This window comes from Onychostruthus taczanowskii, unplaced genomic scaffold (assembly GCF_017590055.1).
Source record: "Onychostruthus taczanowskii isolate IOZ18803 unplaced genomic scaffold, ASM1759005v1 scaffold32, whole genome shotgun sequence".
In the NCBI taxonomy this organism is placed as follows: domain Eukaryota; kingdom Metazoa; phylum Chordata; class Aves; order Passeriformes; family Passeridae; genus Onychostruthus; species Onychostruthus taczanowskii.
The window spans coordinates 3,958,277-3,971,239 of record NW_024500572.1 but is presented as its reverse complement, the minus strand read 5'-3'; the positions used below and the strand labels follow the sequence as shown (position 1 = coordinate 3,971,239).

The 12,963-nt window shown below is 61.5% G+C and overlaps 3 protein-coding genes across 3 annotated transcripts; 2 read left to right on the top strand and 1 right to left on the bottom strand.

Moving 5' to 3' along the window:
• Window positions 1–90: 90 nt before the first annotated feature.
• SELPLG (selectin P ligand) lies at window positions 91–6,421 on the top strand. The gene is made up of 2 exons (XM_041410374.1): window positions 91–1,357; window positions 2,117–6,421. The coding sequence occupies exons 1-2, from the start codon at window positions 646–648 to the stop codon at window positions 3,325–3,327; spliced, it is 1,923 nt and encodes a 640-aa protein (XP_041266308.1). The 5' UTR covers window positions 91–645; the 3' UTR covers window positions 3,328–6,421.
• Window positions 6,422–6,638: 217 nt separating this feature from the next.
• On the top strand, window positions 6,639–9,545 carry TMEM119 (transmembrane protein 119). Its single transcript, XM_041410390.1, is given in 4 exon segments — window positions 6,639–7,117; window positions 7,120–7,206; window positions 7,209–7,320; window positions 8,201–9,545. Coding segments are annotated over 4 exon segments (1,182 nt in total). The 5' UTR covers window positions 6,639–6,906; the 3' UTR covers window positions 8,973–9,545.
• Window positions 9,546–10,209: 664 nt separating this feature from the next.
• ISCU (iron-sulfur cluster assembly enzyme) lies at window positions 10,210–12,957 on the bottom strand. The gene is made up of 5 exons (XM_041410389.1): window positions 12,799–12,957; window positions 12,612–12,725; window positions 12,305–12,415; window positions 11,632–11,710; window positions 10,210–11,198 (listed from the first exon to the last, which is right to left on the bottom strand). The coding sequence occupies exons 1-5, from the start codon at window positions 12,880–12,882 to the stop codon at window positions 11,104–11,106; spliced, it is 483 nt and encodes a 160-aa protein (XP_041266323.1). The 5' UTR covers window positions 12,883–12,957; the 3' UTR covers window positions 10,210–11,103.
• Window positions 12,958–12,963: the final 6 nt, after the last annotated feature.

The window sequence follows — 12,963 nt, the reverse complement described above, 5'->3', positions numbered from 1 at the left end:
GGGATATGGAGTGGGGGACACTTGAGTGGGAGGCTGTGGCTCAGGGGGTCCTTGGGGACCTTGTGCTCTTGTTCCAGGAAAGCCAGGGCCCATTCCTGGGGTCACACGTGGAATCCTCCCTGGTGATTCCCAGTGATGAACCCAAGAGCTTGGCTGGATGTGGGATGTGATGGCACAGATGTGCTGGGGAATCTCGGGGTGGATGGGAATGATGTGTTCCCAGGAAGGAACAGCCCTGGTAGTTCCTGCTTGGGAACTACCCTGGATCAGGGGGGCTCGTTCTGCTTCTCCCCAGGTGAAATTTGTTTCCAGGCTGCAGGAAGTCTGAAATGACACAGAGCCTGGGCTGGAAACAGCATCTCTTACTCCACCCAGGTTTGAGTTTTCTCAGGGCTGAGGCATTTCAGGGGATGTTGCACAACCACCTCCAGAACACCGCGACCCCGGCACCGCCCCAAAGCTGGGCAGGCTCCCAGAGAGTCAGTGCGCCCTGAGAACCATGGATCCATCCCAGGGATGCTCATCCCACAGGCCTGAGCCCCATTTCCTCCCTCTTCCAGCCCCCTGGCCAGGTGTTTCGGAGCAGGGACGGGCCGGGGTTTCCGAGGGCGGGGGGTTGTTGACACCCCGAGCCCGTTCCTGCGGATGCGCCTCTTGCAGCACCTTCCTGCGGCTGCGGCTGCGCCTCCCGCCCAGAGCCTGCGGTTGGGGCGGGGGGTTTCCTGTCGTGCCAATGCCACGAGGCCGGGACAACACCCAGGACAATACCCCCGAGAGCCCCTCCGAGCATCCTGGGGATGGTGCAGAGAGAAGGAGCCCGGCACAAGGGCTGTGCAAAAACATCAAGTCAGGCCCTCACCCTCCTCCACCTCGTGTGCTAAAGCGTTTCCCGGTGCTGAGGTATCTCAGGGCACCCTGCTCCCCTCCCTGGCCATGCCCACACCGTGCCCGCGGGGGTGGCAGCCCTGGCACCAGGTTTGCCGTCACTTCTGCTTTCGGAGCGACGCGAGCCCTGGAGCGCAGCTGCTCCGCGGGGCCGCCGGTGGGGCCGAGCCCTCCGAGGAAGCCCCCTTTTTTGGGGTGCAGCCCACACCCTGCCACCCTCCCCGGGGGTGCCCGCAGCCCCCCAGCCCTCGCTGGCCCCGCTGTCGCCGTGACGTCCTTCCCCCCGCGGGTTCTGAAACCGCAGCCGCTTTTCCGCGCTCCCTCCCTTTCCCCGCCCGGCCGGAGGTGCAGGAGGAGGGTGGCCCACGACGCCCCGCGGGTGCCGGTGCTAGGGCCGCCCTCGCCCCCCGCCCCGTGCCAGCCCTCGCCGGTGAGTCCTGCAGTTGGGATCCCACCGCGTCCATCAGCACAGGTGAGCCCCGGTGGGAAGCTGCTGGAGCGGGGCTCGGCCCCCGGGATGCTCTGGGTGCAAAGGGGATGCTCCGGGTCCCTGAGGGTGCCATGTTCCGTGCTGGTGCCTGGGGGTCTGGGGAGGTGCTTTGGGGATGTGGGGGCCTCCTGGGAAGCTCGGAGCATTCAGCTGTGTCTGGATGCTGTTGGGTGCGGATCTTTGGGACCTCGGGCCCAGCGGGGCTGCCGAGAGAGTGTGGGGGGAAATTGGTGATGGAACAGGGGGATTTTGGGTGAGTTTGGGGTGGATTTGCCTCTCCTGCTCCAGCACAGAGACACAGGCTCACGGTGGCCTCAGCCCTGGAGTCCTGTGCCAGCCTGGCGGGTGGAGGGGGGGATGGGCACCCTGGCAAGGGGTGTCTGTCAGAACGTCGGTGACATCCCTGTGGTTTCATTTCCACACGGAGTCTCATCCCACAACTGCCCTGTCCCGCAGCAGCCGCCTCCATCACGGCTGATTTCCCATTTCCAGTCACTCAGCTTCCTTATCAAAACTTGCTCCTGGAGCAGAGCCATCGGCGCTGAGCTCCCGCAGGAGGGGGCTGTGGCAGGAAGAGGATATTGGGTGCCTCCTCCATCCCCCCAAACCCGAGGACCCCTCTCCAGAGGGGAAGGAGGATCCTCGGTTGGAGTGTGATCCCACACTGGGGCAGTTCCACGTTCAGCATTCTCCTGTGGGGAGCAGGACCCCGATGTCACCTGCCCTTTCTGTCCCCTGCAGGTCCCATGGCGCTGGGCCGGGCCGTGCTGGTGCTGCTGGTGCTGAGCCCCCTGTGGGCGTGTGGGGCTGAGCTGCTGGAGCCAGGGCTGCCCTGGGGCGGGCAGTGGGTCTGGGGGGAAGCCAAGCCCCTGCCCCTCTCCCGTGGGAAGAGGGATGACAGTGGGCAGGAGCCCGGTGCAGCCACGATGATCGGCAGTGACGAGAGCGATGGTGGCTCCGTGCCACCACCAGCAGCCGGCACCAAGGCCAGCCTGCTCCGAGTGCCAGCCACAGCCGATCCCATGGATGATTCCCCTGAGCCTGAGCTGCTCCTGAGCTCTGCAGCACCAGTGCCCAGCACCAACACTAGCCTGCTCCAGGTGCTTGCACACACCACAGCCGAGCCTATGGATGAGACAGATTCCCCTAAACCTGAGTTACTGGAGGACTCTGTGGCACCAGCAGTGCCCAGTGCCAGCACCAGCCTGCTCCGGGTGCCTGTAGTGCCCACCACAGCTGATCCCATGGATGAGACAAATCCCTCTGATCCCGACCTGCTCCTGAGCTCTGCCCCACCACCAGCACCCAGCAGCGAGGCCAGCCGGGCACTGGTGGTGCCAACCACAGCTGATCCCATGGATGAGACCGATTCCCCTGCTCCCGAACTGCTGCCAGACTCAGAGCCTGCCACACCGACAGCAGCCCAAAAGAGCATTGGGAACCCCACCACCCCCAGCTGGCTCATCGAGGAGGACGCAGTGACTGATGGCCTGGACAGCAGCTCCTCCACGGGGCCGCTCTCAACAACCCCCCCAGCCTTTGTCCTCACCAGCACGGGCTACAGGAAACCCAAGAAATCCGGATCTCCGCCTGCATCGACCCTCCCGGCCACTTGGGACACGACGCCGGTGGCCACCGCCGTGCCCTGGGAGCCCAGCTGGGTGATGAGCAAGTGCCTGCTGGCCATCCTGCTGCTGGGGCTGGTGGCCGCCACCTTCCTGGTGTGCACGGGGGTGCTGGGGACGCTGCTGTGGCGGCGGGCGCGGACGGGAGAGCGCCGCTTCAGCCGCACCGAGATGGTTTGTATCTCCTCGCTGCTGCCCGACGCCGAGGCGGCCGCCGGTCCCCGGCCGGTCCCCGCTCGGAGGCACAAGCTGCTGCTGCCCGACGGCAGCACCGAGCCCGATGGAGACAACCTGACTCTCAGCAGCTTCCTGCCGGAGCACTCCTGAGCCCCAGGGATGGCTCCTGCATCCCGCAGAGCTGCGGGGCCGCGGGCAGGGTGCCCCTGTCCCCCCGGTGTTTTCGCTTGGACCACTGTGACGGAGCTGCGCCCCCGAGGCGCATCCCATTAAAGAGTTATCCGGACACGGTGGTCTTTTCCTGGCAGGGAGGGCACTCGCCAGCCCCCTCCCGGCCCCGCCGCCTGCCCACATCCTGCTGCCAAAATTTCGCTTCTCCATCCTCCCCCTCAAAGCCCCTGGGGGAGCAGAAACGAAACCCGCGGTCGCTCCTCGCCAGACAGGGACCAGACCCCGGGACTTTGGGGATGGGACCGCAGCCCCCGGGATCTCCTGCCCGCGTGGGCTCGGCCTCGTGGGAGCGGGAAGGGCGGGGGGGACGGGGCGGAAACGCGGGGGGACGGGGACAGGGACAGGACGGGTGCTCTCGTGGCACAACGTGTTCCTGCCTGCGGTCGCTGCAGCGAGGCGGGGACGCCTCCGGAGGCTGAGCCGGCCGCTGTCTGTCAGGTGCTCGGCCCCGGGGAGAACGGTGGCCGCAGGGTCTCGGCATCATCCAGCTGGGACTGGGAGGAATGGGGAGAGCAAATCCATGAGAGGGCAGAGAAGGTCCTACCATTTCCCCCGCTGAGGCAGGTGTCAGTCACCCCTCAGGCCACCTTGGGGGAGTGGAAATAGGCCAGGACTGTCCTGCCAGGCTCAATGTCCCCATTTTTCCATTTTACTCCACTCAGGCTCCCCAACCCCACATCCCCATCCCTGCTGTTACCAGCTTCAGTGTCCCATCTTTCCATCCTCACCCCTGCCCTGCCAGATTCAGCATTCCCATTCCCACATCCCCATATCCCCTTCCCCATATCCCCAAGCTTGCAGCCTCCTCGAAGGCCACTCTGGGCTGGCTGTCCAGGAGCAATTGCCAGCGTGGTCATTCACCTGCATCCCAGCCCTGCTGCCTGTTTACATTCACCCTGAGCTTGGGATATTTTCCATCTGGATCCTGGCAGCTGCACAGCCCCGCTCCGGCTGTGAATGTAAATGTTTATGGGTGAGTCAGGCGGGCCCACAGCTGGTGGCTGTGGCCTGTCCCCACGCAGGACACCCTGCCAGTGGGCTCCTTGCTGATGCCACCCTGCTCTGTCCCACTGTGTCCCCACGCCAGCACCCTCCCAGCCAAAGCAGCCACAGGGAAAGAGGGATGCTCCCATCCTCTGGCCTCACCCCACAGCAGCTCATCCAGCCTCTGCCCCCGGTGAGGATGAGGCTGGTGTGTCCTGAGGAACAGGAGGGGTGCAGATCCGGGGGATTGCTCCCACTCCCGGCCTTGTGCCAGCCGCTCTCCAGCAGGAGCCCAGCGAAGAGAAACTTTCTTTCACCGCGGGAGCCGGGAATCGCCCTATTTGGCGCAGTCAGCAGGTCCTGTCGGGCTGCCATCGCCCACCTCACGGCACAGGAATTCACGGGAAGCCTGCGCGGTGTCACAGCAGGATCCTCGGGGTGGGGTGCAGTGGGGTGGCACGGGGCCGTGGTGGGTGACAGAGGGCCGGGGGTGGCACGGGGCTGTGGTGGGTGACAGGGGTGGCACAATCCCACGCACGACGCTGCACATGGAGCTCCACACGCCTCGTGCATCTCTGCAGGACGGGCGCCCTCCGGGTATTTTGCTGGCACAGCAAAGCGCAGCCCAGGGAAGCAAATTAGAAGCAGAGCAAGGCTGAAATGCCTCAAATTGCCGGTTCCCCGGGCGGGCTGTGCCGCCGAGCCCAGCCCTGCGCGGCCGCGCGTTCCTGCTGCCCCAAATTACACGGCGGGGCCGGCCCTGCCCTGCTCGGAGGGGCCGGCCCGTGCCCGCTGCAGGCAAAAACGGCATCCTAATGGGCGGTGGGAGCTGGCACCGGGAACTGGGACGGGGATCCCGGCTGCGAGGGTGGGGACACTGGGCAGGGAGGGATGAGGACTCTGAGCAATGAAGAGAGGAAGGGTGGGATGGGATGCAGATCCTGGAAAAGGAGGGATGGAGGCTGTGGGTGAAGCAGGATGGGGATCCTGGCTGGGATGGGATGGAGCTCTTGGATGAGCAACAATGGGGACTCTGGACGATGTGGGATGCAGACCCTGGACAATGAAACTGAGCCCAACACCGGCATTACTGGGTGCGTGGGGGGAACTCAGCCCCAGCCCCACCTGGGCTGCAGGAGCAGGGCCGGATGCTGCTTGAACTCCTCGCCCTCCCCTCGCCTTTCCCCCTTCCCCTCTAAGATTTCATCACTGAGCACTTAAGGCCGGGAAAAGCCGCCCGAGCAGCTGCAGGGAGCTGCCGGGGCAGCCAGACGGACGGAGCCTTTATTTCGGGGAGCCGCGACGCCGGCGGCGACGCCGGAGAAACCCCAGCGGCGCCAGCCCCCCTCCAGCCGGGGGGACAGGATCCCTGCCCCCCACCCCGCGGGGGTCACGGTCCCCAGGCGCTGGCCATGGCTTTTTGGGGGGTCTGGCAGGTCCCCAGAGAGGAGCAGAGGAAAATAGCAACAGGATGAGGTCACGCAGCGGCTGCAGCCTCTTGAGCAACCTCAGGCCAGGCCGAGGGGACCAGGGCAGGGGGAGAGAGAGACTGGGGGGGCTCAAGAGATGCCCCCAGACCCCAAGACTGGAGACCAGCACCCGGGGAGCTGAGCAGCTGCTGTGTTTGCCTGGGGAAGCAGGGGGACCCCTGCCTGTGTCCCTGCCTGCACCCCAAGGCAGAGGTGCCCAGGCCAGAGCATGTCCAGGCTGGGATTTTAGGAAATGTTCTTCTGGAATTATGGTGATGGTCCTAAGCCGTGTTTGCCCCACTGCCTCAATAATGCCAGGGCGCTGAGCCCACATCTCTCACTGTCCCCCTTGGACCCTTGGATAGGCTTTACCCCCACCTTAGTGGATAAAAACAACATTAAAAACAACCCCCTGTGTGACCCTCATCCCCACTTGCACCCCAAAATGTGGCCCCTCCCGGGGTTGATGACGGGGGGCACCGTGGCTCCTTTGCTGACGGGATAAGCCAGGAAACACCCCCAGCCCCAGCTGGATTTCATCTGGGAGGGGGCTGGGGGCTGCCTGCCTTTCCCTGGCCTCCCACACCCCCTCCCCATCCCGGCCGTAATGAGAACAAGCTGGTCCCGGGCTGCGACGCAGGAGGAGGAGGAGAAGGAGGAGGAGAGGAGGGAGAAGGAGGAGGCTCCATCCCAGCAGGCTGCAGAAAGGGGCTCGAGGTGTGTGGGACAGATCCCGTCTTCCCGGCTGCCTCCCGCCGGCTGCGGGCGAGGTGAGAATCCCACTGGACGTGCCAAGCTGCTCCCCAAATTTTGGGGGGCTCTGGAGCACAGCACAGGCTGTGCCACAGCCGGGGGTGCTGCAGTGAGGGCTGGGCATGGTCCCCACGCGGGACACGGGACGGAGTCGGCCACATGGCCGCATTCCCAGGAGGGAATCTGAGCCTGCTGCCTCTGGATAACACCAAAATCCTGAATTTCTGGAGCGGTTGGGAAGTGGAGCTGGGAACGGGCTGTGGGTCTGGGGGTGGCCAAGGAAGGGGTTGGAATGGGATTGGGATGGGGTGGAGGGCTGGCAGTGCCCGTGGTGCCAGGGCCTGCTCTTGGCACTGCTCTGGGCTTTGCTCAGCCCCTCCGTGGCCGTGGCTGCTCCTCAGCTCTGGTGGCTGCCGGGGAATTGATGCCGTCCCCATTCCAGGACCCTTTTCCCGCCGAGGGGCCCCTGTCTGGGGTGGAGAGGAGGATGAAGGGGCTCATCTCACCCCTCAAACCCTTCATCCTGCCGGTGCTGGTCAGTGCTGTGACCCCACAGCCACAGCAGTGCCCACGGGGAGCCAGGAGGGTTGGGGGCCGGGGCACCTCCCACCTCTGCTGCTGTTTTTTTGCTCTGGATTAATGGAAACCAGATTGTGCAGCCAGGAGAGAGCCTGCAAGCCAAATCCTGCTGCTGGAGTCCCTCTCGGTCTGTAGAGCTGCTGGCTTGGGTTTGTTTGGGGATAATGGGATGTGGGCTGGAATTTGGGGAGCCTGAGAGTGGGGAATTGTCATGGGGGGGGTCCCTGCTGTTGTACCTGGGGAGCTGCTTCCCGAGACCTCCCCATGGAGCCGCGTGGAGGGGAAGAGCCCTGGGAACGGCTCGATGGCGTTACGTGGCATGGCACGCGTTGATGTCCCTCGGGAACGTCTCGCAACGCGGTGGAGACGGTCACGTCCCTCTCCCAAATCCCGTGGGACGCAGAGCCCGGCCAGGGGCTCGCACTGTGGGCTGTGGGATGGGGCAGATCCAGCCCCATCCAGGGGAGGAGAACAGCACAGGGACAGAGCCAGCCTTTCCCCCTTCGCAGGGACACTCAGGCAGCCGGACACCATTCCCTGCACTCCCTTTGTCCCACACCCCATCCCAGCTCCACTCAAGCACATGGTGGCACTGGGGTGAAATCCTGCCCCAAACTATTTTTAGCCACGTTCCAGCTGGGAATTAACGGTCTGGGACGGCGGTTGGGAAATGCCTCTTGCACAGGGCCCAGCCCCTTTGTAGCGTCGCCTGTGTCAAAGTTTCCACTGCAAACCTCCATTTTTCAGGAATTCTCTAATCAGCCAAATGACCGTTGTCTGGAGCCGGGCGCTGGCAGCAGCCCCGGTCCCCCGGCCTTGAGCAATCCCACCCAGCTGGCTTCCAGCTGCACCCTTGCAAAACAAACAGAGCCCCCTGCTCTGTCAGGGCGAGAAAACCGGAGCTGCCTTTCTACTTCCATAAGGAAATCCAGGGGGGTGAGATCTGGTTTGGAGGGCTCGCTCTGTTGGGGTATTAACATGTCCCCCCACATCTCTGCATCCCACAGGTCTCCTGCAGGAATCCTGGGAATGGGCTCGGCCATGGGCACGTGGTTGCCGCTCTTGGTGCTGCTGGTGGCAGCCCCGGCAGAGGCGGCGGCGCCGCGGCACCGCCCGGTGCTGCCGGACACGGCGGGCAGCGGGGACGGGGACGAGGCGTCGGCCACGCTGCCCGCCCAGCCCGTGACCCCCCGGATCAGCCCCACCGTGGGGGACACACCGGGGACCACGGTGACCAACAGCTCGGCTCCGGGCGTGCTGGACGGGCTGGTGGACTTCTTCAAGGAGTACCTGCTGCTGGTGGTGGTGGTGGGCTCGCTGTCCTTCGTCCTCCTCTTCATCATCTGCGCCGCCGTCATCATCCGGCAGAAGCACAAGGCCTCTGCCTACTATCCCTCCTCCTTTCCCAAGAAGAAATACGTGGATGAGCGGGACAAGTCGGGGGGAGCGCGGGCGTTCAGCGAGGTGCCCGAGAAAAGCCCCGAGGAGGGCGCGGAGGAGCCGCTGGACGGCGGCCGGCAGCTCCAGGCGGACATCCTGGCTGCTGCCCAGAACCTCAAATCCCCCCACAAGGCACCGCTGGCCAACGGGGCCCAGGGCGAGCAGAATTCCCCTCAGGAGGAGGAGAAGGAGGAAGAGGAGGAAGGAAAGAAGAAGCTGGGGGATGAACAACCCAAGCCCGCTGCCCAAAATCCAGGTGTGGAGGAAGCGGCGAGCGCAGGAAGCAAGGAGACCCCTGATGCATCCCGGGATGGCTCCCAGGCTCCCTCTGGAATGTGAGGCAGGGACAGAGTCCCGGGCAAGCCTGAGGAGCTGCTGGCTTGGGACACAGGATGGACATGGTGGATCAGGCTCCGTACGTACGTGGTGGCTCAAGGAAGCCCCGATGAAGATCCCATTCCCTCCCAGCTCCCCCGACCCTGGTGCTGATGGGACGCTCATGGGGGAGGGATTTGAGAGCTGGTGGTTTTCCCCAGCACTGGAATGCTGTCAGCCCCAGCTCCTGCTGCCCAAGGGGCTTCTCCCACCCCAGGCACTGAGTGGGTGCATCCCCCCAGCTGCAGCTCTGCCCCCACTGTGCCAACAGCTTCCTAACAAATGTTATTTTAATCATCAGCAGCAGCCTGGTCCGTGCCGGGCTCCTGGCTGGGAGCTGTGTCCCTCTGGGAGAAGGGATGGGACCAGGGCTGGAGGTCTGTAGGACACGGGTCAGCTTTGCCCATGGCCAAGGGAAAGAGGGATGGGGATTTAGGGACAAGGACCCTCCTTTCCTTCTTCCACCCCAGAGCCCAGCTGGATTTTTGCCTCACTTCCTGAACCCCTTCAGCTAGAAATAAACATTTCCTCCGCACAGCTCCTGTCCCGTGTGTCTCTGCAGCCGTGGGGTGGCCAGGGGACAGTCCCCGTGTCCCTGTGCTCCTCCAGGGGCACAGCTGGATTGGACTCCAGGGCCAATGGAGCCCTGGGCAGGGTGTTATCAGTCCCCACATCAGCACATCACGTGCCCTTCCAGGAAACCTTTATCTTGTACCCGCAGCTGTGGGGCTGAGGAGGAGCTGTGGAGGGCTCAGCTGCTGCAGTGGGGACAGGAGGGGAGCCTGGAAGGTGAGTGAGGCTGTTCTGCCTCAAAAGCAGCACATCCCTGTATCCCAGAGCCTCCTGTATCCCTGAGCCTCCTGTATCCCTGTGTTTTATCCCATTATGTCCCTGCCTCAGGACAACCTTCCCCCGGGAAGAGTGTGCCACCACAAAGAGCTGTTTTTGCCCCAAAGCAGACTCCTGTGTGTGAAGTTTCCCTGTTTTGTTTTTTTTTTTGTTTTTTTTTTTTTTAACTGGGAAACAGCAGGATTGTTCCATGAGGGAGAGACATGTTCCTCACTGCTGGAGGGTGCCAGGAGCTGAGGAACCACAAGAGGGACCATGTGAGTGACAAACTTGCAGAAACGTGTGACTTCTGTGTTAAAAATTACAAATATTGTGCCCGGATGGAGTAGAATGAGACATTTTTTTTTAAAACGTGGTTTTAGATGTTTAACAACACCCTTAGTATGAAAAATGGGAAGTGATGTGTCTTGTGGGGGGTTAGAAGGTTAAAAAGTGAAGTCTGCCAATGTGTTGTCTGCTTGGTTTGGAAATACTCCTCCAGAAAAGAGGAACTTGGGGAGTTCCCCCTCACCTCTGCATTCCAGCTCTGCTATTCCCCACTGGGGTTCCAGTCTGAGGGGGTACTTTAGAGAATCTTTGAGTGGTTTGAGTAGGAAGGGATTTTAAAGGTCATCCAGTTGCAAACCCCTTCCTTGAGCAGGGACACTTTCCTCTAGCTCAGGAATTACAGCTCTAAGAAAGCACCTGGTGAGTGAAGAAGTGAAATTCTTAGGGAAAACACCCCAAAATTCAGGCTGTTCTTCGAACAAGAGCTTCAAAAACTAAGTGGTGCCAGGATGGGAGCAGAAACCACCAGTGTTTCCTGGTCACTTTTCCCTTTGGCACCAGCAAAAAGTTCCAGAATTCCAAGAGCAGGAATTTGCCCCCGGATTGTGAAACCAACCCTGACGCAGCCAGAGCCAGGGACGGCCCCACAGCTCTGACACACACATCCAAACCAGGGCAACACTTCCCACTAAATTCCATAAAATATTAGGCAAAACTAGACATCTTCCCAAAATAAAAAGGAAAAGTGCAGCCCTTGCAGTACCGGACAGCGGGGTTTGGTCTCCGGAGCGGAGTCTTCCCGCGGCATTCCCGAGGGGACAGCAGCCCCCATCGTCCACGTGAGCACTACGGGGTGGCCGGACACCACAGGGACACGTTGTGCGTAACTTGTGCGTATCTTACAGCTTGAGTAGTGCACGGGCTCCTACAACAGCTCGGGAGTTGCACTGCAGTGAGGAGGGGAAGCTGCGCAGGCGCGTCAGGCGTTGTCGGCTTTTTTGTCGGGTTCTTTCTTTGAGTCCTGCTTCAGTTTGTAGTCGGCCAAGGCAGCCTTGATGGCGTCTTCAGCCAGCACTGCAAAGCAAAAAGGCATTTTAAGGACAATTGTTTAAGGACAATTCGAGGGCTTTTAGGACAAAGGATGAAGTAAAAAACAAAAGCAGGCAGCAGTGAGCAAACAGGACCAGCAGCACAGCCTGGTCTTAGGAGTAGAATCTGAATGGAATTCCTGAAACACTGAATTCTTACAACACTGAATTCCTGTAACGCTGATTTCATGCAATGTAACTTCAGATAATGATGTCATTCAGAATCTGATTGTTTATTATCAGCCTGCTGAGCCACAGGCTCCAAATATTGAAGTGATCTGAAAATACTTGAATTAACCCTGAAATCTGAAAAGGTTTTCTCTTAAGGACAACACTGGGCAGAAAGTGTTTGGAAAACAGCATCCAGAAGCATCTCTGTGCTATTCCCAGAGTACCTGAGATCCAGGGTTTTTACTTACTGGAGCAGTGCAGTTTGACAGGGGGAAGGCAGAGTTCCTTGGCAATGTCTGTGTTCTTGATTTTCAGCGCTTCATCAACCTGAAACAAAGGCAGAGGTGGTCAAAGGCCCTGCTGTTTGTGTTTGCTAAGAAGGTTTAATGCTCCAGAGCCAGCAGAATCCACAGGGGAGATCCTCTCAGCTGCCCAGGGCAGTGAGGGATGTGGGAATTAAAGAATGTCTGACTGACTTATCAGTGTCACACACTGTCCCCACTTGGCCTGCTTCAAGTCCTATTCATCCTCTATCACAGCACTGAGGTGCATTTACTGCTGGCAGAAATGATCTAAAGGTTCTCTACAGCTAAAATTTCTGCCTGGTTTTGCTCATTGCATAAGACACAAAGTCATTTCCTGCTGAAATTGTTTACATGGGGACATGGTGAGTGGTGGAGCTGCCAGTGCTGGGGGAATGGTTGGACTTGATGTTCTCAGAGGGCTTTTCCAACCTTAATGATTCTCTGATGGCTGTTGAAAACGACAATTATTGCCCTACAATTGAAACCCTGACAGTGCTGGCAGTCACTCCTACAGCACAGAGCAGCGCAGGGACTCTCTGGAGAGCACTTCCTACACAATCCCAACACAGAACACAGGCACGTGGGAAGCTCTGCAGCCTTCCCGGAGCTCCCTCACCGTTTTCCCTTTGACCCACTCCGTGGCCAGCGAGCTGGAGGCGATGGCCGAGCCGCAGCCGAAGGTTTTGAAACGGGCGTCCACGATCTTGCCGTTCTCATCCACTTCCACCTGCGGGAGGATTTTGGGGACGCTTCAGTGCCGGGTTCAGCTCGGTCAGATCCCCCCAGCCGGGCCCGCGGGGAGCAGGACTGTCCCTGCCCCGGGCACGGGCATGAGGGAAGCCCTGAGGGGACACGGGCAGCTTTAACCCTGACAACAGCCCCGTGTGACCCCCACCCAGGTGCCAACGGGTCCCCAAGGTCACCTGCAGCTTCATGACGTCGCCGCAGGCCGGGGCGCCCACCAGGCCGGTGCCCACGTTCTTGGCATTGCGGTCGAGGGAGCCGACGTTGCGCGGGTTCTCGTAGTGATCCACCACCTGCCAAGACACAGCGTCAGCGAGGGGCACTTCTCGCTCCCCCGTCCCTCCCCGTGTCACGCTCGCCCCTCACCTTCTTGTGGTAGCCCAGCGCGGCCGGGGCCGGCCCGGCCCGGGGCCGCAGCAGCGCCGCCCCCGCCGCCCTCAGCGCCGCCATCTTGACTGAGGGGAGGAGCGGTGTCCGCCTCCCTTTTATAACCTCGGTGACGGCCACGCCCCCAGGTACGCCCCGGCCACG